Below are 25145 nucleotides of genomic sequence, written 5' to 3' on the forward strand. Positions count from 1 at the left end.
TGTGGGCTTCAGTAGTTGTGGCATGTGGGCTCTAGAGAGCAGGCTCAGTAGTTGTGGTGCACGGGCTTAGCTGCTCCGCAGCATGTGGGATCTTCCTGGACCGGGGCTAGAACCCGTGTCCCCTGCATTAGCAGGCGGATTCTTAACCACTGTGCCACCAGGGAAGCCCCATCCAGAAGTTTCTTGAGCAGAAGCTCAGTGCCTAGGATTGCACAAGGAAGTCCACAGCTCTCCTACAGCAACGCTGCTGGCTGCCTCCCTGCTATTCATTCCCCCATCGTCCTCGGTAACGAACCCCATGTTGCACAGAGTGGCAACGTTCCCAGTGCCAGGTGAGATGCTTCCCAACCTCTCCTGTAGTTAGGGGTGGCCACGTGCATAGTTCTGGCCAATGAGAACTAAGCAGGCAACTACAGATTCTGGGAAAGTGCTGCTTTCTTTACAAGAGAATAGACTCAGCTGTCTCTAACCCCTTCCTTCCTGCCATGCAGAAACATGTGATGTACTGGGCTATAGCAGCCCTTTCGATACTATGAGAGACAGACCAGGAGGACAAAAGGCTCTCCTGATGCTGCTGAGTCAGTGAGCGAAGACCAGCAGCTGCTGCCACCTCCAAACCTCTTGTTAAGTGATTAAATAAGTCCTTATGTCTAAAGTTATTTTAAGCAGTGTTTTCTGTTTCTTGCAGCCAAAAACATTCCTAAGTGATACACTCACTCCTGTAGAACCTCTGCTTTCCAGGGAGATATCGAACTGACCCCTTGTTTAATTAGAGTTGAGTGAAGTCCAGAGCAGACACTGATGCTCAGAGCATTTGCCAGCCTGAACTGCCCAGGACCTGGGATGAGGGACTGGACAATTGACAGCAGTGTGGGCCACGTCTGCATTAGACTGTGAGCTCCGAAGGGAGCCCTCTCATCACTGCCTCCCCAGAGCCAAGCACAGAGCTTGCCATGTAGTGGGAGCTCAGCTGACATGTGTTTGTGAATGAATACATAAATGGATGGATGTGCCACTTCCTGGCACAGGTGTCCCAGTGACAACCAGCTGGCAGGAAGGGACTGTCTAGCAGCTAGCTTGAATCTAACTGATTCAAGACCCATCCTTCTCCGAAAGCCAGCCTGGAATCCCTCTCCTCTTCAGAAGCTCCCCCATACCCTGTTCCTACTATGCCCACCTACCGTCTTATTTGGCGATAGATCAAACCTCCCCATTTGTTAAACATCTGGCTCCTTGATTAGACTGAAAGCCTCTTAGGCAGACGCCACAACCCTTTTAAAGCCCCCACAAAATACCAGTGTCTTGAACACAGAAGATTGTTGATAAATATTTTCATTTGAGGTTGATGCTTTGGAAGGGTGCTAAGACGTTGATGATTTAAAGAGTTGCTCAGAAAAAAATAAAAATAAAAATAAAGAGTTGCTCAGAAAAGAGCTCCCCTAAAAGGAATAGTCCCCTGATATCTGTAGTACACCTGAAATTTTACTATTAGAAATGGACTACTTTGACTAGCTAAGTCACCATAAAGTAAAACACTTAACCACCTTAGCAGCAGTTTGTATAATGGGAATAATAATAACAAAATGGGTTCTTAGTGCCCTCGTGAGAATCCAATTAACATGAAAATGCATTTTAAGAATGCTTATTAAAATAAACATTTAAATGTGATTAGTCAAGGAAGAATTATCCCAGCAATTAATCACTTTTATTAAAATAAATTTATTTATTTTATTTATTTATTTTTGGCCGTGTTGGGTCTTCGTTGCTGCACGCGGGCTTTCTCTAGTTGCGGCGAGTGGGGGCTACTCTTTGTTGCGGTGCATGGGCTTCTCATTGCGGTGGCTTCTCTTTGTTGCAGAGAACGGGCTCTAGGTACTCGGGCTTCAGTAGTTGTGGCACATGGGCTCAGTAGTTGTGGCGCATGGGCTTAGTTGCTCTGCTGCGTGTGGGATCTTCCTGGACCAGGGCTCGAACCCGTGTCCCCTGCACTGGCAGGCGGATTCTTAACCGCTGCGCCACCAGGGAAGTCCCTATGAGGAACTTCTTGAGTTTAATTAATGTGATGTTTCATGGAGAGAAAGAGGAGAGGACAAATCTGGGAGTGGAAGAGCTCTGTAGCAGGTGCTGTTGGTGCCCTGCCAGACCCCCATTTCTGGGCCAGCGTACCCATTCCCCATCTCCTAGCAAACTTCTCCAGAGGCCAGCCCTTAGCCTAGGACAGTCTCCTCACGGAGACAAGCCTGGGAGACAAGTGGGCAATCACTGACTGACGTAGGAGTATAAAAGCCCAGCCCCGTCTCAGTGTAGCAACTTCTGGGGGGCAACTCTCACTTCAGGGCTCCCAGTCGGATCAGGCAGTCTTCCTCGATAGCGCATTTTCCCCTGGCTTTGTCCTCTGCTCTGTCCTGCTTCCCTCACGCCCTCTCAGATGCTTCACAAACACACTCCTAACCAACCACTTACATGAGAATCTCACTCAGGCTCTGCTTCTAGGGAACCTGCCCGAAGACAAGCCCTTAGGAGGCCTTCGCAGAGCAAGGCCGACAAGGAGGTAGGGGAAGAAGTGAACCAGGGTCGGGACCAAACTGCACACTTGTTTGGCCCAGGGCTCTGCCCCTTCACCATGTATGCAAAGCACAATGTGGGCCGGGCCAGCCCTCAACCCCCTCCAGGGCTGGAGCCTTGAGCAGAGCTGCCGTCTGCACTTTCATTGCCCCATGCTCTCCTGATCTCCAAGGCCCCACGACGTTTTCCTGGAAAGCTGTAAATCCAAAAATCAACTGGTCTCCACATCACCAGATTATCAGGATGGGTCCCCAGGCACGTTTAGCCACATAGACTCACACAGGATTAGCATAGAAAGGGCCTTGGGAGACAGTGTAACTCCCCTTCATACTTTAATCTGGATTATACGTCTGCATCCGTGTTCTCCCCTCTCATTATAATTGTGATAATTATGGTCTGCTTTATCCTGCTCTAAACCGTTTACACAGCTGGACAGATTTAGAAATGCACGGATGCTAATCCCCCTCTCTTGGCTCTTTTCTCAGGGGTGATCTCCCCAGAAGCAATGAACCTGAGTTAGAAGGGATGGTGGTCCTGGGGGTGACTTGCAGTGCAGTGGGGTGTGGGTTGAAAGGGCCCAGGTGCTCTGCCTCTTAGCTTGGAGCCAGAGAAGGTGGCTGTCTGCATCCCAACCTCCCCTCCAACACAACTGGAAATACCAAGTTTTGTAAGAGAAGACAGAGGGAAATCAGGTAAATCTGGAGCTTCCTGAGGCTAGTAATGCCTCGTGAGGACCTCTGAGGTCATCCTGTCCATTCCCCCAGGCTCCAGGTAGGACAGCTCCTGCCCACGGCGGGGCAGCTGGATTTGGGGATGGGAGGGGTCACTTCACATCAACCACACCTCTTACTGACCACATCAGTGTCTGGCACTCATCAGTGTCAGGACATTCTTGAGTCTTTTCTGCACCAGGAACCAACGCTTATCAAGGGCCCTAATAAATGCCAAGGGCCTCAAGAATTGGTGGAGGACACTCTCTGTCTCTTTGGGGACAGATAATTCCATGATCTTCTGCTCACTGGTTAATACTTACATCTGAATCCGTTCTCCTCACCAATGACCCGCAACCTGCCAAATCCCAGATACCAGGTCTTCTGGTGATAATACCTGATTCCTGCTCTCTAATAATTATAATTATATCTAAGCTTTATTGTTTTCTTTGTTCTATGACAGTGTGCTGTTTTACAAATGTTATCTTATTTGATCCTCACCATATGCCTATAAAATAGGCTTTATTAAATAGACCTTTCTCCAAAGAAGATATACAGATTGCCAACAAACACATGAAAGAATGCTCAACATCATTAATCATTAGAGAAATGCAAATCAAAACTACAATGAGATATCATCTCACACCAGTCAGAATGGCCATCATCAAAAAATCTAGGGACAATAAATGCTGGAGAGGGTGTGGAGAAAAGGGAACACTCTTGCACTGCTGGTGGGAATGTAAATTGATACAGCCACTCTGGAGAACAGTATGGAGGTTCCTTCAAAAACTACAAATAGAACTCCCTTATGACCCAGCAATCCCACTACTGGGCATATACCCTGAGAAAACCATAATTCAAAAAGAGTCATGTACCAAAATGTTCATTGCAGCTCTATTTACAATAGCCAGGAGATGGAAGCTACCTAAGTGTCCATCATCGGATGAATGGATAAAGAAGATGTGGCACATATATACAATGGAATATTACTCAGCCATAAAGAGAAATGAAATTGAGTTTTTTGTGGTGAGGTGGATGCACCTAGAGTCTGTCATACAAAGTAAGTCAGAAAGATAAAAATAAATACCGTATGCTAATACATATGTATGGAATCTAAGGGGAAAAAAAGATCATGAAGAACCTAGGGGTAAGACGGGAATAAAGACACAGACCTACTAGAGAATGGACTTGAGGATATGGGGAGGGGGAAGGGTAAGCTGGGACAAAGTGAGAGAGTGGCATGGACATATATACACTACCAAACGTAAAATAGATAGCTAGTGGGAAGCAGCCATATAGCACAGGGAGATCAACTTGGTGCTTTGTGACCACCTAGAGTGGTGGGATAAGGGAGGGTGCGAGGGAGGGAGACACAAGAGGGAAGAGCTATGCGAACATATGTATATGTATAACAGATTCACTTTGTTATAAAGCAGAAACTAACCCACCATTGTAAAGCAATTATACTCCAATAAAGATGTTAAAAAAAAGGGGGTCCTTTTGTATTATGCTTGTTCCATTGGTCTCAGACATTACACTGACACTTTCTATGCAGGTTGACAAAATAAGCAAGTCTGCAGTTGCCACAAGACATGTTAAAGACACTTTAGCTTTAGCCATTAATAGCACAGACTTGTCCACCATCTTTAGCACAATACCGCATTTTTGTAATCAACCTCAAAAAAGCTTCAACCTGTTCCCCCAGTCCCCCATTCCCCTACCTCATTACCCTGTTCTGTTTGTTTCCTTATGTTCCATAGCCTACATCAATTCCCACTATGCTTCTTAATTTATGTATTTATTATTTATACACTTAAACATAAGCTCTCGAGGGCAGGGTTTTGTTCGCTGACATGTCCCAAACTATGTCCCATCATAATTATTCAGTAAATGTTCTGAATGTATGAATTAATATTTAAATAGAAATTTGTAAAGGATACTAGGCTTTTTTATTACTTTAGAAAATGTATTTAAGAGAGCTCCTCTACATTCCTAAAAGTGTTGTAAGCAAATTGCATCCAAAAGATTTAAAAATTTGGCCTAGGATAAACAGTATAGGACATAATGAAATATTAATTTGAAGATCTCAAAATTTTGTAAACTATTACTATTATTGTGAGATAAAAATAATTTGAAAAATGTGTCCTTAAGGTGTTTAGACCAGAAGAACTCTTTAATGTACTGATTTAATTAAATTATCTTCCAATTTTATTTGTCCTTAAGAAAATCCTTCCTGAATGATAAAATAATCATTTTTTATGGAGTTTCATCAAGAATCAGTTTGACTAATTGTTAACATCAAAGCTGTTAATAAATATAGATTAAGAAAAATCAAGAAATCAGTTATTTCCATGGAGGAATACCTAATCTCAAACAACAATTATAATAAAAGTTACAGTTATATATGCCTTCTCTGTTAGTAGAAGCATATGAAATAGAACAAATTAAATTGAAATAGAAACTGAAGTATTTTAATGCACATAAAACCAAAACTCCATTGATAAACGAGGGTGAAGTGACATTCCAATGAAGTACTGTAGTTCAACAGGAAGGTATCATGGGACACTTACTTTATATATATTATATTATTTATATAGATAAGAGTGTGTGCAAATATCTCTATCTTCCTCTTCATAAAATAAAGTAATAATTACCTAACACGGGAAGTTTGGAGTTAAAAATTCTAATAGCATTGAAATATTCATTTGATTTAAATTTTACAACCATTAGCATGTCGTGGCACATTTGTAATCCATTTGCAGGGCATTAGCAATAGTAAGTCATGTAACCAGTCACTTGCTGGAAAGAGGACAGGTGTCAAAACCCCTTCCCTTTCTTACATGTGACTTTAAATCTTAATCGTATTTGAAGATTCTGTTTTCCTATGTGTTTTTTTTTTTCCCTGAGAGGAGAAAGATTTGTTTTTTAGAATTATAGAATCAAAGTTTAAAAAGATATCTCCAGAGTTTTCTGTTCACCCCTCTGCATGATGTGTATGATGCACATGCTGCACAGAGTCGCTGCAGCACTGCCAATGAAACACGGCCTGTTCTCTTCCCACAGAACCCTAGAGTGGAGGACTGGACTGGATTGGATTGGATCAGTTTGGATTGGTTTGGAGAGTTTGTCTTTTCTAATAACGTCTTTCTATTTAATTTCCATAGATTTTTCTTAGTGTCAGGAATAAAATGACTCATCAGAACTACCTCTAGTGGAAGAAGAAAACTAAGACTGCTTACTGTGTTTCATTTCTTTAAGCACATATCTTTCATTTTTAATCATTAAAGCCAAATACTCTAAGCAGTGGCATAACATGAACATTTTGGTACTGATAATTTTTTGCATGATACTTGCCTAGTATATATGTTACTTAGGTGATCTGTTAAATGCTTTGATCCTGTATGTGGTCTGCTTAATCCTATGTTCTGCATTTTATTTAGAGTTACCTTTTATTAAGCGTTACCATCCTTTCCAAGAGTTATGACTAACCAAAATATATCAAAACACTAAAAGTATAACAAACATAATTTATAATTTGATGATTCAGAAGGTTCCTTGTTATATTCATGTGACTCAGAGCTGTCATTATTGATTTGGTTTTATGAATACCATTTACTGTAAATTAGAGTTATGAAATAAAAATAGACCAATTAACAAAACTTTTATTATAAGAAAGTTTCCTGTGATTACAGTGTGCAGTCATTAGTATGTTGTTGTCATTCAGTCAATTTGTTGAGTAGCTACTCTATACAGGTCGTGGCGCTAGGAGCTGCGTTGGTTACCAAAATTTATGGCATAATTTCTTCCAACAGAGTATAATTCATAAGAGTAGAAGAATTCTTGGCTTATCTTTGGGAATCCATTACATAATAATGTTTTATTTTCTTTAAGAAGGTAATTAATTAGTCTTTTATCTCCATCTCTATACAAACCTATTCTAAATATGTTGTTTTTATCCAAATTAGAGAACACTGTGTAAGAGATATTTCCAATATGTACAGTTCTTACACTATTATATATATATATTCAGAAAATTATTAGCTAAGTTTGCATTGAAAATTAAAGTATTACATACGTATAAGTTGATTTATTTTGCTTTTACATATATTTATTAGATTCATTAATTCTACTCTACAAATAGTAATTAGTGAAACACATTGTGTATTCAACAAAAGAAGATAAATCAAAGGGTACTAATTCTCATTCAGTTCATATTATTATTCTTAACTACTTAATAAAGGTAATTTTCTTTGCACATCCATCTGAAGTTGACTATGAGATGTTCATTTAATATGCTATGTATGTCTTCAGTCAGTATATAATATTAATTTTTTTGTGTACTGTGAGATATCTCCCTAAGAACCTATCATAAAATATATATTTGTACCTGTATGTTCCCACAAATATATATTTCTACAATGTGAAATGGTAAACCATTTATCATAATGAATGATAAAAAAAAACTACTGATAAATCAACTCATTGGTTTCAGAAATTTTCATATATTACTCAAACCTAAATCCTTAAAAATGGTTTAGCAGTATAAAGTTTCAAAAAATCCTCCTTATTTTAACTCTTATGTAAGTGTTATATATGAGTTTGATTTTTGATTTTAAAGTATTAACTTCCTTTTATTAAAAAAGTTTGAGTTGCCCAGTAAAGGTAAAAACGTTAAAATGGCTCTCTAGAAGTCAGATCTAATTTGAGTATCAATGTTCATTATAAGTCTGTAGGATATAATCGTTAGTCTAATAGTTTTTCTTGACACAAAATTACATCTTCAGGTTTATTCTTTGTTTAAAAAATTTTTTGTGGTCAGATGTTGGGTTTAAAGTAACACTCATTAAAACATTGAGCATTCATGATAAATTGTACCCAAGAACTAAATTGAAAAAGTAACCGACTTTATGAAGAAATGGCTGAAAAATGCATTGCAAGTTTGTAAATATATGTGTATATGTATCTATAAATATATTATATATAATATATACTTAGACATATAAATAAATATAAAAACATGAAATAAATTTTATATATTTGTAGATAGATAGCCTGAGTACTTTGATGGGACTGCATCACAGTTTTAGATATGAATTTCTTATGGATTTCCCAATTTCACTTATTAGTAGCTAGAGCTTAGATTTGGGTTATTTAACATTAACTTAGAAAAAGCGGATTAGGCAAATACCAAGAGCTGACACACTAAATAAACCTTTTTGATGTTTTAGAGTCATTGACTAAATCCAAGGATATATAAGTATATTGAAATATACTTAGTTTTAAAATGTAAAGCATTTATTACTCATGTACTCATCCATGTATTTATTCTTTCATGCAACATCCATCTCCATTATTCCATAAGGGATTGAATTTGTCACAATTACAAAGTGTTAATTTTATTCCTTTATCTTGGAAGGAAGGTATATCATACTGCCTTTACTGAGTTTTAATCTTTCTATAGTGTTTAATGTTCTAACTTTTTAACTTACATAAAATTTGCAGTAGCTTGTTATGCCACCATGGTAATTTTGAAGTAGCAATTTAGAGCAAAAGATTTAGATGAATTTGATTGGTTTTAAATTAGCTGCATATTCATTAATTATAAATTTTTCTCTTTTATGCAGGGGTACCTACCTATTGACACTATAGAATCTGGCATTCATCCAGTATATTTTTGCAGCACTCACTATATTGAAATGCTACTGAAAGCAGAGGTGCCACTTGTATTTTCAGCTTTTCATATGTCTGGTTTTGCACCATCACAGGTAATCCATAGGAAATAGTATTTCTTCAACTCCCAGATCTCAGTGTATTTAAAGAAAATTACATTCTCATCAAATATAGGAAATACATTGAAATTAATCACATTATTTTTGTAAGTAGTCATACATCTCTATGTGTTTAAATCTTTAAACTGGCTTTTTTCTCCTAGGTTTTTTATAACATATAGGTTTGCTTTATAGTAGATCCCTGGCATTCACAGATGTTGAGTTCTGTTTCAGCTATTCAAGACATAGACGTTCTGAAAGTCTATGACATGTAGCCTTTTTTTTTTAACATCTTTATTGGAGTATAATTGCTTTACAATGGTGTGTTAGTTTCTGCTATATAACAAAGTGAATCAGCTATACGTATACATATATCCCCATATCCACTCCCTCTTGTGCTTCCCTCTCTCCCGCCCTATCCCACCCCTCTAGATGGTCACAAAGCTCCGAGTTGATCTCCCTGTACTATGCTGCTGCTTCCCACTAGCTATCTATTTTACATTTGGAAGTGTATATATGTCCATGCCACTCTCTCCCTCCGTCCCAGCTTACCCTTCCCCCACCCCAAGTCCTCAAGTCCATTCTCTACGTTTGCGTCTTTATTCCTGCCCTGCCCCTAGGTTCTTCAGAACCTTTTTTTTTTAATTCCACATATATGTGTTAGCATATGGTATTTGTTTTTCTCTTTCTGACTTACTTCACTCTGTATGACAGACTCGTATGGTAGTTCTATTTTTAGTTTTTGAAGGAACCTCCATACTGTTCTCCATAGTGGCTGTATCAATTTACATTTCCACCAACAGTGCAAGAGGGTTCCCTTTTCTCCACACCTTCTCCAGCATTTATTGTTCGTAGACTTTTTGATGATGGCCATTCCGACTGGTGTGAGGTGATACCTCATTGTAGTTTTGATTTGCATTTCTCTGATGATAAGGGTTGTTGACCATCCTTTCATGTGTTTGTTGCCAATCTGTATATCTTCTTTGGAGAATAGTCTGTTTAGGTCTTCTGCCCATTTTTGGATTGCGTTGTTTGTTTTTTTCATATTGAGCTGCATGAACTGCTTGCATATTTTGGAGATTAATCCTTTGTCAGTTGCTTTGTTTGCAAATATTTTCTCCCATTCTGAGGCTTGTCTTTTCGTCTTGCTTATGGTTTCCTTTGCTATGCAAAGGCTTTTAAGTTTCATTGGGTCCCGTTTGTTTATTTTTGTTTTAATTTCCATTTCTCTAGGAGGTGGGTCAAAAAGGATCTTGCTGTGATTTATGTCATAGAGTATTCTGCCTATGTTTTCCTCCAAGAGTTTTAGAGTGTCTGGCCTTACTTTGAGGTCTTTAATCCATTTTAAGTTTATTTTTGTGTATGGTGGTAGGGAGTGTTCTAATTTCATTCTTTTACATGTAATGTCCAGTTTTCCCAGCACCACTTATTGAAGAGAATGTCTTTTCTCCACTGTATATTCTTGCCTCCTTTATCAAAGATAAGGTGTCCATACTGTGCGTGGGTTTATCTCTGGGCTTTCTATACTGTAACATTGATCTATATTTCTGTTTTTGTGCCAGTACCATACTGTCTTGATTACTGTCGCTTTGTAGTATAGTCTGAGACCCGGGACCCTGATTCCTCCAGCTCTGGTTTTCTTTCTTAAGATTGCTTTGGCTATTCGGAGTCTTTTGTGTATTCCATACAAATTGTGAAATTTTTTTGTTCTCGTTCTGTGAAAAATGCCATTGGTAGTTTGATAGGGATTGCAATGAATCTGTAGATTTCTTTGGGTAAGTATAGTCATTTTCACAATGTTGATTTCTCCAATATAAGAACGTAGTATATCTCTCCATCTGTTTGTCTCATCTTTAATTTCCTTCATCAGTGTATTATAGTTTTCTGCATACAGGTCTTTTGTCTCCTTAAGTAGGTTTATTCCTAGATATTTTATTCTTTTCGTTGCAGTGGTAAATGGGAGTGTTTTCTTAATTTCACTTTCAGATTTTTCATCACTAGTGTATAAGAATGCCAGAGATTTCTGTGCATTAATTTTGTATCCTGCTACTTTACCAAATTCATTGATTAGCTCTAGTAGTTTTCTGGTAGCATCTTTAGGATTACCTATGTAGAGTATCATGTCATCTGCAAACAGTGAGAGCTTTACCTCTTCTTTTCCGATTTGGATTCCTTTTATTTCTTTTTCTTCTCTGATTGCCATGACTAGGACTTCCAAAACGTATTTTCTTAATTTCTCTTTCAAATTTTTCATCGTCAGTGTATAGGAATGCATGAGTGTTCTGTGCATTAATTTTGTATCCTGCTACTTTACCAAATTCATTGATTAGCTCTAGTAGTTTTCTGGTAATATCTTTAGCATTCTCTGTGTACAGTATCAGTGTCATCTGCAGACAGTGACAGTTTTACTTTTTTTTCTCTGATCTAGATTCCTTTTATTTCTTTTTCTTCTCTGATGGCTGTGGCTAAAACTTCCAAAACTATGTTGAGTAATAGTGGTGAGAGTGGGCAACCTTGTCTTGTTCCTGATCTTAGTGGAAATGGTTTCAGTTTTTCACCATTGAGGACGATGCTGGCTGTGGGTTTGTCATATATGGCCTTTATTATGTTGAGGAAAGTTCCCTCTATGCCTACTTTCTTAATAGTGGTGAGAGTGGGCAACCTTGTCTTGTTCCTGATCTTAGTGGAAATGGTTTCAGTTTTTCACCATTGAGGACGATGTTGGCTGTGGGTTTGTCATATATGGCCTTTATTATGTTGAGTTAGATTCCCTCTATGCCTACTTTCTGGAGGGTTTTTATCATAAATGGGTATTGAATTTTGTCAAAAGCTTTTTCTGCGTCTATTGAGATTATCCTATGGTTTTTCTCCTTCAATTTGTTAATATGGTGTATCACATTGATTGATTTGCATATACTGGAGAATCCTTGCATGCGTGTGATAAACCCCACTTGATCAAGGTGTATGATCCTTTTAATGTGCTGTTGGATTCTTTTTGCTAGTATGTTGTTGAGGATTTTTGCATGTTTGTTCATCAGTGATATTGGCCTGTAGTTTTCTTTCTTTGTGACATCTTTGTCTGGTTTTGGTAATAGGGTGATGGTGGTCTCGCAGAATGAGTTTGGGAGTGTTCCTCCCTCTGCTATATTTTGGAAGGGGTTGAGAAGGATAGGTGTTAGCTCTTCTCTAAATGTTTGATAGAATTCGCCTGTGAAGCCATCTGGTCCTGGGCTTTTGTTTGTTGGAAATTTTTTAATCACAGTTTCAATTCAGTACTTGTGATTGGTCTGTTCATATTTTCTATTTCTTCCTGTTTCAATCTTGGAAGGTTGTACCTTTCTAAGAATTTGCCCATTTCTTCTAGGTTGTCCATTTTGTTGGCATATAGTTGCTTGTAGAGGTCTCTTATGATCCTCTGTATTTCTGTGGTGTCCATTGTAACTTCTCCTTTTTCATTTCTAATTTTATTGATTTGAATCCTCTCCCTTTTTTTCTCAATGAGTCTGTCTAAAGGTTTACCTATTTTGTTTATCTTGTCAAAGAGCCAGCTTTTAGTTTCATTGATCTTTTCTAATGTTTTCTTCATCTCTATTTCATTTATTTCTGCTCTGATCTTTTATGATTTCTTTCCTCCTGCTAACTTTGGGTTTTGTTTGTTCTTAGGTTGTTTATTTGGGATTTTTCTTGTTTCCTGAGATGAGACTGTATTGCTATAAACTTCTCTCTTTAGAACTGCTTTTGCTGCACCCCATAGGTTTTAGATCATCATGTTTTGACTGTCATTTGTCTCTAGGTATTTTTTTTATGTTCTCTTTGCTTTCTTTAGTGACTCATCGGTTGTTTAGTAGTGTATTGTTTAGCCTCCACATGTTTGGTTTTTTTAGTTTTTTTTTTTTTTTTTTTTTTGTAGTTGATTTCTAACCTCCTAGCGTTGTGGTCAGAAAATATGCTTGATAAGATTTCAGTTTTCTTAAATTTATCAAGGGTTGCTTTATGGCCCAGAATGTGATCTATCCTGGAGAATGTTCCATGTGCACTTGAAAAGAATGTGTATTCTGCCGTTTTTGGACAGAATGCTATATGAGTATCAATCAAGTCCATCTGCTCTAATGTGTCATTTAAGACCTGTGTTTCCTTTATAGATTTTCTGTCTTGATGATCTGTCCATTGATGTAAGTGGGATGTTAAAATCCCCCATTATTATTGTGTTACTGTTGATTTCTCCTTTTATGGCTGTTAGCATTTGCCTTGTATATTGAGGTGCTCCTATGCTGGGTACATAAATATTTACAATTGTTATATCTTCTTCTTGGATTGATCCCTTGATCATTATGTAGTGTCCTTCTTTGTCTCTTGTAACAGTCGTCATTTTAAAGTCTATTTGATATGATATGAGTACTGCTACTCCAGCTTTCTTTTGATTTACGTTTGCATAGAATACCTTTTTCCATCTCCTCACTTTCAGTCTGTATGTGTCCCTAGGTCTGAAGTGGGTCTTTTGTAGACAGCGTATATATGGGTCTTGTCTTTGTATCCGTTCAGCCAGTCTTTTGGTTGGAGCATTTTAATCCATTTACATTTAAGGTAGTTACTGATATGTATGTTTTTATTCCTGTTTTGTTAATTTGGGGGGGCGGTTGTTTTTGTAGATTTGGGCATTTATTGTTTGCAGATTTTTTGACGACAGCCATTCTGACTGGTGTGAAGTGAGACCTCATTGTAGTTCTGATTTGCATTTCTCTAATAATATGTGCTTTTTAGCCATCTTTATGTCTTCTTTGGAGAAATGTCTATTTAGATCTTCCACCCATTTTTTGATTGAGTTGTTTATTTTTTTGATATTGAGCTGCATGAGCTGTTTGTTGGGTGGGTTATTTTTGTAGGTCTTTTTTCTTCCCTCCCTCTTTTGTCCTCTTGTGATTTGATGACTATGTTTAGTGTTGTGTTTGGATTCCTTTTTCTTTTCTGTGTGTGTATCTATAAGTAGATTCTTGGTTTGCGGTACCATGAGGTTTTGATACAGCAGTCTATATATGTATATACAAGATTGTTTTAAGTTGCTGGTCTCTTAATTTCAAATGCATTTCCAATATCCTGCATTGTACTCTCCTCTTCTCATGATTGCTGGTTTTGATAGCATGTTTGTGAGTGGATGATTTCCTACCTTTTACTGTATGTTTGCTTTGACCAGTCAGCTTTCACATTCATAATTTTCTTGTTCTAGAGTAGTTTCTTTAGCATTTGTTGTAAAGCTGGTTTGGTGGTGCCATATTCTGTTAGCTTTTGCTTGTCTGTAAAGCTTTTGATTTCTCCATCGAATCTGAACAAGAGCCTTGCTGAGTATTCTTGGTTGTAGTTTTAATTCTTCCACCACTTAAATATATCCTGCCACTCCATTCTGGCCTGCAGAGTTTCTGCTGAAATACCAGCTGATAACCTTATGGGGATTCCCTTGTATGTTATTTGTTGCTTTTCCCTTGTTGCTTTTGATATTTTCTCTTTATCTTTTTGTCAAGTTGATTAATATGTCTCTGCATATCCCTCCTTGGCTTTATCCTTTATGGGACTCTCTGCACTTCCTGGACTTAGGTGACTGTTTCCTTTCCCATGTTAAGGAAGTTTTCAGCTATTACCTCTTCAAATACTTTCTCAGGCCCTTTGTCTCTCTCTTCTCCTTCTAGGACCCCTATAATTCAAATGTTGGTGCGTTTAATGTTGTCCCAGAGGTCTCTTAGGCTGTCTTCATTTCTTTTCATTCGTTTTTCTTTATTCTGTTCTACAGCAGTGATTTCCACCATTCTGTCTTCAGCTCACTTATCCATCCTTCTGCATCATTTATTCTGCTATTGATTCTTTCTGGTGTATTTGTCATTTCAGTTATTGTATTGTTCAACTCTGTTTGTTTTTTAAATCTTCTAGCTCTTTGTTAAACATTTCTTGTATCTTCTTGGTCTGTGCCTCCATTCTTTTTCCAAGATCTTGGATCATCTTTACTATCATTACTGTGAATTCATTTTCAGGTAGATTGTCTATCACTTCATGTAATTATTCTTTTGGGGTTTTATACTGTTCCTTCACCTGGAACATATTCCTCTGCCATCTCATTTTGTCTCACTTTCTGTGTTTGAGGTCCCACAGACTGCAGGATTGTAGTTCCTCTTGGTTCTGGTGTCTGCCCCCAGGTGAGTGAGGCTGGTCATGGGGCTTGTGCAGGCTTCCTGGTGGGAGGGACTGGTGCCTGCCCACCGGTGGGTGAAGCTGGGTCTTGTCCCTCTGGTGGGCAGGGCCGTGTCAAGGAGTGTGTTTAGAGGTGGCTGTGGCTCAGGATGACTTTAGGCAGCCTGTCTGCTGATGGGTGGGGCTGTGTTCCCGCCCTGCGGGTTGTCTGGCCTAAGGCGTGCCAGCACTGGAACCTAAGGGCTGTTGGGTGGGGCCAGGTCTTGGTGTCAAAATGGTGGCCCCCAGGACAGCTCATGCCAATGAGTACCCCCCAGTACCTCTGCCACCAGTGTCCTTTTACCCACAGTGAGCCACAGCCACCCCTCACCTCCCTAGCAGACCCCTCCAAGACCAGCAGGTAGGTCTCACCCAGGGTCCTATGAAGTCACTGCTCTTTCCCATGTCCCAGCTCACACAAGACCTTATTTGTGCCCTCCAAGAGTGGTGCTTCTGTTTCCCCCAGTCCTGTGGAGTTCCTGCAGTCAAGCCCCACTGGCCTTAAAAGCCAACTGCTCTGGGGGCTTCTCCTACCAATGCAAGACCTCCAGACTGGGGAGCCTGACGTGGGGCTCAGAACTCTCACTCCTGTGAGAGAACCTCTGTGATATAATTATTTTCTAGTTTGTGGGTCAAACTAGAAAATAATTAGTATGGGATTTGATTGTATTGCGAATGTGCCCCTTCTACCATCTCGTTGTGGCTTTGTCTTTGGAAGTAGAATTATCTTTTTTGGTAGGTTCCAGCCCTTTTCTATTGATGGTTGTTCAGCAGTTAGTTGTGATTTTGCTGTCTTCGTGAGAGGAGGTGAGCTCAGGTTCTTCTACTCCACCATCTTGTCCTCCAGGTTTACTTTAATCTCAGGTATGTATTCTTGAACTCAGTAGTTCCAGTGGTGATTTCCTGATTCTCCGTCATGAAGTTGGAGGAGGAAGGAGGCTATGATTTGGCCCATTTTTTTAATTAAGTTATTTGATTTCTTAGCATTGAGTTTTAATAATTCTCTGTATATTTTGGATACCAGTCCTTTTTCAGATGTGTCATTTGCAAATAGTTTTCCCAGTCCATGGCTTATCTTCTAGTTCTCTTGTTATTGTCTACCATGGAACAGAACTTTTTTATTTAATGAAATCCAGCTTATCAAGTATCTCTTTCATGGCTCATGCCTTTGGTACATACATATATATGTGTGTGTATATATATATATATATATATATGTTATTTTCAGAATCTTTTCCATTATGGGTTATTACAAGACATTGAATATAGTTCCCTGTGCTCTACAGTAGGTCCTTGTCGTTTACCTATTTTATATATACTAGTGTGTATATGTTAATCCCAAACTCCTAATTTATCTCCCGCACCTGCTGTTATCCCCTCTGGTAACCATAAGTTTGTTTTCTATGTCTGTGTGTCTCTGTTTTGTAAAAAAGTTCATTTATATCATTTTTTTTAGATTCCACATATAAGTGATACCCTATGATAGTTATCTTTCTCTGTCTGACTTACTTCACTTAGTGTGATAATCTCTAGGTCCATCCATGTTGCTGCAAATGGCATTATTTCATTCTTTTTTATGGCTGAGTAATATTCCATTGTGTAAATGTGCCACATCTTCGTTATCCATTCATCTGTCGATGGACCCTTAGGTTGCTTCCATGTCTTGGCTGTTGTAAATAGTGCTGCAGTGAACATCGGGGTGCATGTATGTTTTCAAATTAGAGTTTTCTCCAGATATATGCCCAGGAGTAGGATTGCTGGATCATATGGTAGCTCTATTTTTACTTTTTACAGAACCTCCATACTGTTCTCCATAGTGTCTGCACCAGTTTACATTCCCACCAATAGTATAGGAGGGTTTCTTTTTCTCCACACCCTAAAAGGCACTTTAAAACACAGTAATTTGACTGTACATGCCAAGTAATACGTTGTCTAAATGACAAAACAGCAAAAATACTACTGTTTTAAGTAATCATATTGCTTGTGGTTATGTTGGTATTATTATTCTGGATTTTTGTTTTTGTCTTGTGTGGTAAATGAAAAATTGATTCAATTTGTTTTAAAGCAAAGACAGATGTAACATATAGCAACTTACAATGTGTTTTATCTTAAAATTTTTAAAGAGGGAGAACCTATACAGGAAAATGGACTTCAGACATATCAACCAGTCAGAATTTTGAAGCTTTGATGGGTCTGGTTCATGTACTGCTTTTTTCCTTTTATGTATATTTGGAATAATTCCATAATAAAAATGTTAAAGAAAAAAGTTCACCATGTCCATTTGGACACATACTATTTCTTTTGTCCTGTTGGAGTCCTAGACTGTCAGCTGATTCATGGACTATTTCATTTTATAAATATAGAGAAGTTACTTCCTTAAGAATTAAAAACTCTAACTCATGATTCAGCATTCTTCCAGGGAAATAGTGTTTTAGAATTCTATTACAATTTAATAATTCTGGAGTATCTTACACATATAATAGCAATAGCAGATACAGTTCCTACCAAGTGAAGAAGGTCATATATTTAAAAAGTGTATGTCTCCTCTTTAAATATAAGTCCCATGAGAGCAAGAACTAAATGTCTTTTGTTCACAGAAGAATTATAACACTTGTAGATTAGGTACATAAATGTTTGTTAAATAATAAACATTTGTACCTTTGTTATTGAATAACATTTACATAGCACTTGATATATTTTCAAAGTGCTTTCAATTATAAACTCTCTTTTTCCCTTTCCTAAATTTCCCATGTGTAGAAAAGGCTGGTATTATTCTCCATTTAATGGAAAAAAAAATAGACATTGTATAGAAAACAGTGCTTGAATGTTGTGTAAATGCCAGAAAATTGCCACTGCATTAGAAACTGTATAATAAATAAGTAATTGCAGATTTGGGGGCAACTTTTTTTAACCAATATGGGTAAAGCTTTATGGATAAATAAGTATTTTGACTTCATATATCTTTGTTTGAATCATATAAAATTGCTAGGCTTAAAGGTCAAAATGAGTTGATGATCAACATTTCCACACAATTCAACCTGTAGAATAGTCAGGCCAACTAGAAAGAAGATAGAAACTGTTACCCCTTCATTACTGTCGACTTGCTAGTCACCTGTGAAGCTGACACCTGCATGGGAACTGTTTTCTCTGGCTACCTGGATCATTTGTATTAATTTTCACTCTTCGGTGGTTTCTCCTTCTTCATTCATCCAGAGGCTCTCATTTTCATTAACAAAGCATGGCCCTAAGTTGATTGGTATTAACATCTGTAGCAAAGAACAGACAGAAGCCTCGCAGCAGTGCATTAGGGATTTAAAAACGTTTTGCTTCTAGTCAAAGAACCACTGACTCTTTCAAGCCATCTAGTCAAGTAGGAGCAAGAGACATGATGTTTCCTCCCCAGGGCAGCTGAGCCATACTGTGTGGATACTTGATTAGGCAGTGGAAGTTGGTGATGAACTTTGCATGCCAACCTTCCCTCCAGGTCAAGATCTAGGAGAAGAATCCTGTTGCTGCCAAGTGAAAAGTAAAGTTGGGACCAAAGGAAATTAAATATATCCTTCCTGTTGACAAATATTAGATGTTCACAGATATATTTTAATTCAATATTGAGTTAACCCATGGGCTCTATGAAAAGATTTTGAAACATAATAGAAGGGAGCATAATATTTGTAAAAGAAAATCCAATACCTGAGAACAGAATTACAGTTAAAAAAAAAAGAAGAAGAAAATATTTGGTCATGTATAGTTGGCATTATCAATAATAAGAAATATGACCAGAAAATGAGATGAAAAATATGCCTATAATAGCCTGAAATTAAAAGGTTAATGGTTGACATGAGTAATGATGTATGGAAAACAAAAATTTTATGATACCATCTGGTATGGGCTGATTTGTGCCCCTCCTTCCCCACGCCCCCACCCCCTGCAAAATTCCTGTGTTGAAGTCCTAACCCCCAGTACCTCAGAATGAGACTGTATTTGGAGACAGAGTCTTTAAAGGGGTAATTAAGTTAAAATGAGGTCATTAGGGTGGGTCTGAATCCAATATTATCAGTGTACTTATAAGAAATTTGGACACCAGACACGTACAGAGAAAGACCATGTGAAAACGTCAGGAGAAGACGGCCATTTACAAGCCAAGGAGAGAGGGCTCAGAAGAAAACAACCTTGCCAGTACCTTAACCATGGGCTTCTCCAAAATCTAGAGAAGATAAATTTCTGTTGTTTAAGTCACCCAGTCTTGTTTCCTTCATTTCTTGTTCATTTATTTGTGATCTGATCTTTATGATTTCTTTCCTTCTGCTAACTTTGGGGTTTTTTTGTTCTTCTTTCTCTATTTGCTTTAGGTGTAAGTTTAGGTTGTTGATTGGAGATTTTTCTTGTTTCTTGAAGTAGGATTGTATTGCTATAAACTTCCCTCTTAGAACGGCTCTTGCTGCATCCCATAGGTTTTGGGTCATTGTGTTTTCATTGTCATTTGTTTCTAGGTATTTTTTGATTTCCTCTTTGATTTCTTCAGTGACCTCTTGGTTATTTAGTAGTGTATTGTTTAGCCTCCATGTGTTTGTATTTGTTACAGATTTTTTCCTGTGATTGATATCTAGTTTCATAGCGTGGTGGTTGGAAAAGATCCTTGATACAATTTCAGTTTTCTTAAATTTACCAAAGCTAGATTTGTGACCCAAGATATGATCAATCCTGGAGAATGTTCCTTGAGCACTTGAGAAGAAAGTTTATTATGTTGTTTTTTTGATGGAATGTCCTATAAATATCAGTTAAGTCCATCTTGATTAATGTGTCATTTAAAGCTTATGTTTCCTTATTCGTTTTCATTTGGATGGTCTGTCCGTTGGTGAAAGTGGGGTTTTAAAGTCCCCTACTCTGATTGTGTTACTGTCAATTTCCCCTTTTATGGCTGTTAGCATTTGCCTTATGTATTGAGGTGCTCCTATGTTGGGTTCCTAGATATTTACAATTGTTATTTTCTTTTTCTTGGTTTGATCCCTTGATCATTATGTAGTGTCCTTCTTTGTCTCTTGTAATAGTCTTTATTTTAAAGTCTATTTTGTCTGTTATGAGAATTTCTATTCCAGCTTTCTTTTGATTCTTTTTTTACATTTTTAATGGCAATGATAATATCTCCTTCATAAGGCTTCTGTAAGGATTAAGTAGGGTAACTAAAGGCAAGAATTCTTATCACCACTGCGTATCTGGTATGTGAGATACTGTATCTTATCTAACAATAAGCATTCTTGTCTCTGCTTTTGGGGTACTGGGAAGGTTTAATGATTTTTTTACGGCCTGGAATTGGAAATGTGGTCATATGCAGTAGCCACAGATGTCTCCCTCCTGTGCATAGTTAGTCCTTCATTGGTGGAGTGTGGATTGTTTCTTCACTATGTTATCAGGCTCAAATTTAATATTGTAGAACTTAAACCTTTTTTCTAATTTTAGAATCTTTAGGTCAGAGTCCCAGAAGGTAGAAATACTTAATCAAAAAGATATGAACACTTTTAAGGCTCTTGATGCATATTATCAAATTGCTTTGATTTTTGTTCTAAGAAAAGTGAAGTGACCGTCTGTTCTTCAGGGCCGTGTATTTGGCTTTTTCAAAACTAATTGCTAAATTTTTAAAATTTGGGGGGTTTGGGGAGTTTTTTAAACATTAATAAGGTTGATTATAATTCTATAGCTTTGTTAACTAGATGTATCTTTTTATTAATTGCCCACCTGTCTTAGTGTTTCCTATTAACTTGTAAGTAGTCTTTAAAAGTAACTACCACTATCCAAATCTCTTCAATTCTTGAGTAATAAATATTTTACGTATTTAGTTTTGTAATATATTGGCTATTTACTTATTTACTGTTGTATTTTACTTATTGTAACTTTATATTTTGTCTTAAAGTGGGGTAAGAGTAAGCCTATCATTTCCTTCCTAATCTGTCCTTAAAAAGTTAGTTTAGCTCTTTCTACCTAATGGTTCCTCTGTGTGCACTTTAAGGTGATTTTTCCCAGTTCAAAGTGGGCATTTGAGTTTGAAATTTAGATTGCTATTATGTTAAACTATAGATCCTCACTGTACTCAACCTTCCTATCTAGGAACATGGTAAGTTTTGACATTTATTTTCTTTATGTTATATTTTACTAAAGTTGTAAAGCTTTTCCCAAAGAGGTGTAGTACATTTCTCATTACAGGTATTTCTAATTAGTTTAGCTTGATCTCTTTTTCAGTTTTATTTTCTCTTTGGTTATTATTAATAACTAGTAAAGTCATTAGCTTTTGTTTGTTAATTTGGTTATATGTTTTTTCTAGGTTTTTGTTAATTTTTTCCTCCAACCTTTTAATGTACTTTATTTCTGCTTCATTCTTTTTTTAATTATGTAATTTTTCATTAAGCATAATACCCTCCAGGTCCATCCCATGTTGTCCCAAATTGCAAAATTTTATTCTTTTTTATGGCTGAATAATATTCCATTGTATATATATGTACCACATCTTCTTCTATCCAGTTTATCTGTTGATGGACACTTATTTTGCTGCCATATCTTGGCTATCATAAATAGTGCTGAATATGAACATTAAGGTGCATATATCACAAATCAAAAGCAAACTCACAGATACAGAGAACAATCTAGTAGTTACCAGAGGGGAGAGGGTTGAGTGGAGGGGCAAAATAGGTGAAGGTGTTTAAGAAGTGCACACGACTAAGTATGAAATGTTACAGCATAGGAAATATAGTCAGCATTGTAGAATAACTTTATATGGAGTATAATCTGTAAAAATATCAAATTACTGTGTTATACACCTGAAACTAATATAACATTTTAAGTCAACTATACTTCAAAAAATTTTGGGGAAATTTTCCAGTATAATACTAAGTAATAGTGGCGTACTTGTTTTACACTTGAATGATTACCGGGAGGTCATCCAGCGTTTCACCATTAAGTAGTAACTATTTATGGAGAGTATTTTTCCCTGTCATACTATGGAAGAATCTTTGTAGTTTATGTAAGGTATTGAATTTTGATTTCTTTAATCAAGTGAGAATGTTGAATATTGTCAGGTTCCTTTATGGTTAAGATTATCTTGATCTTGGAACTTACTTGACCTGTTTATAGGACATGTTGATAGATTCTTTAATAGTAAACTATCCTTCTATTCCTTTGGATTTGTCCTACTGGACGTCTTTTTCTTTTAACTAGACAATATAGTTCCTGACATTATGATATGTGCCTTTATACTTATTTTGAAGAGACCTTATGTCATTTATTACATCTACTTGCATCAGGTTACTCTGCCTGCTGAATTTTAAATTTCCTGAAGTTTAATAAGTCTAAATATAACAGAGGAATTGCATGTAGCGGAAAAGCCAATTCTTTCTGTGCCAATTCTTGCTCTTACTGTGTATGTACCTAAAACACTTCTGAGAATTTTGAAACAGAAGATGTTTAATTCTGCTTGGAAGTAGTTACTTAAATATTTATGATAAGCTCAACAATCCATGCTTTCTATTTTTTTTTTAATAATTCAAGCCAGGGAGCAGTATGTTCCTGAGAGTTCCTTGTGTCATTCTAGTCCTGATTAATATGATGTATATTGTCGAATATCTCCAATCATTTATTAAATTGCTAACATATAACCTTTAAGAACGGACTACTAAAAACTGTGGGGAAAAACTTGCAATACCTAAGGCCCCACTATATCAATTTGGTACCTGTTTATTATTTTGGCATCTCTTTAACCATTTGATATATGTTTCTCAATTTGAAACTGCATACATGTAGCAGGTTTACCTAGTAAAAACTATTGCATTATTTCTGAGAAGTAATGTTAGTATGTTTCTTAAATTTATTTAATGTAAAAATGCCTTTTTAATGGCTTCTTATGTGAGCTAATCATTTTGTGCCTTAAGTGTGTATCATTGCTTTGTTTATATTATTTGCCATTTTATTGCTAATTGTGAACTATGAGAACAACTTTTAAGTAAATAGGTATATGTGGTTAAGTAATTATTTGGGTACAAATTTTGTATTTCAAAGCTTATTCATTCTGATCTAATTAGCAGCAGTGCTTTTTGAAGTTGCATATTTATAGACACTAAGGGATTGGTTGATTAATGAAGGAATTTGTGAGCAGGTTGCTAAATAAAATATACAGATCTCTAGAGTAAAAATAAGCTTAACTAGAATACAAAAAATTAAATGTAGCTATAAATATATATTTGTTGATTAGAGTTTGAGTAACTGAGATTGGAAGGAAAATCAAAATTCAAATATATATTCTTTCTTTTTAAATGAACAGAAAATCACATGTTCTAACTAACTTTTTGACCAATTTTATTCTTTGGTAAAAAAACTTTATTGTATTTTAGTAATTTTCGTGCTTTAAGAAGTACCCTTTATCTTTAATGATTTATCTTTTTTTCCCTTGGGGTTGTCATTCTGCATATCAGTGATTATTGTACTATACTGTGTCAGCAAGTGGCCTAACATGGATAATCCTCTGAATATATTTATCCCCACCATGAAAGCAGGATTAAAGAAAACTGCTTTATTATTTCATATTTTGTGACATAGTGCTATTGTAAAATGCAAAATTATACAAATGTAAAGCTAAATTTCAAGACTGGGAATGCCCCTTGTTCAGTCACATTCATAAATGTGCATGTCCCCAAGCTTTCCCTTTCCTCACATTGTTGATGTTGCTACTTGAAATGATACCTTCTCCCTCCTTGTGCCCCATCTTTACTTGTCAGGTATTTATCCTTCATGTCTGTCCAAATGGAAGCTTTTTGGATCACCTACAAGTAGATGATTCTGCTTTGAATTTGTATGCAGTTTCTGTATTATTCTTCTGGTAGAAATATATCTTTTTCTTTGTGGAATCATTATTTGTGTGTTTATCTCTTTCTTACTAGTTGAAGTTCCTTAAAGGTATGTGTGCCCTGACCTATCTTCAAGTCCTTTAAGTGTCTGACACAGTGTCTTGTCTAGAAGTGCAACAAAAATACTATCTTTTTATTTATAACAACTTTTTGCAGTATAAAGAGTGTGTTTCCAGGTCTTATTTCATTTAAAATTTTAACTTCATGACAAATGGAGAAATTCAGGATCAGTGAAGTGAGTTAATTGACTTACTGATATCACCCTGATAGCGAGGACTTCACTTTAAACCACATCTTACTTTACTAATATTCTTTCTATGATGAACAAATAATGCCAGAAGAGCTGTTAAAAATAGTGTCTTTGTATCATAAAACTTGATCATTTAGAGCATACCTATTTTAACTTAATCAGGTATCCATAAGTAATTGTTCTAACCATTGTTTTTAAGAATTAAGTAAATGTTTTGAATATTGTTTTTTTATATCTAGATACAAGTGAGAATAATTTACCTCATATAAAATAATTGTGTTTATCTCAGTGTTGCATCTTAATGTGCTTTGGCATAAGCTTAAGTATGATTAAGGAGCAAAATTTTCTAGGAAGGCTATGGTACGTTTTGATGCATATTGTATAAGTGATTTTCCTCCCTCTTTATCCTAAAAAGACATTCAAATGTTTCAAATTATAATTCAGTGTAAGGAACATTGGTTTACTATAAAAACATAATTAGTTTGTTTCACTTTCTTTGTAACCTATTCCATAAACTACTAATAATATTTTCTCAACGACAGGCCTCAACTGCTTGGTTTTGAAAATATAGTGTATTTTTGAGACTTATTATAAGAGGGAATTTGGCAGTATCTAGCAAAAACATATGTGCATTTACCCTTTCATCTAGCAGTCTCATTTATAGAAATCTATCCCAGAGATACACAGACAAAAATTTTTTAAATGTATGTGTACAAGTATGTTTTTATAGCATATAGTATCAAAAGAC

The 25145-nt window shown here is 36.6% G+C and overlaps 1 protein-coding gene across 1 annotated transcript in view; it reads left to right on the forward strand.

The window, feature by feature from the left end:
* The window catches only part of TBC1D32 (TBC1 domain family member 32), a 229217-nt gene that overhangs the window by 177057 nt on the left and 27015 nt on the right, over positions 1–25145 (forward strand). Inside the window, exon 32 of the mRNA XM_007116575.3 lies at positions 8900–9040. Within this exon, the coding sequence (XP_007116637.2) occupies positions 8900–9040 (141 nt within the window). The remainder of the gene's footprint in view (positions 1–8899; positions 9041–25145) is intronic.

The sequence above is a fragment of the Physeter macrocephalus genome, chromosome 10, assembly GCF_002837175.3.
Source record: "Physeter macrocephalus isolate SW-GA chromosome 10, ASM283717v5, whole genome shotgun sequence".
NCBI lineage: Eukaryota > Metazoa > Chordata > Mammalia > Artiodactyla > Physeteridae > Physeter > Physeter macrocephalus.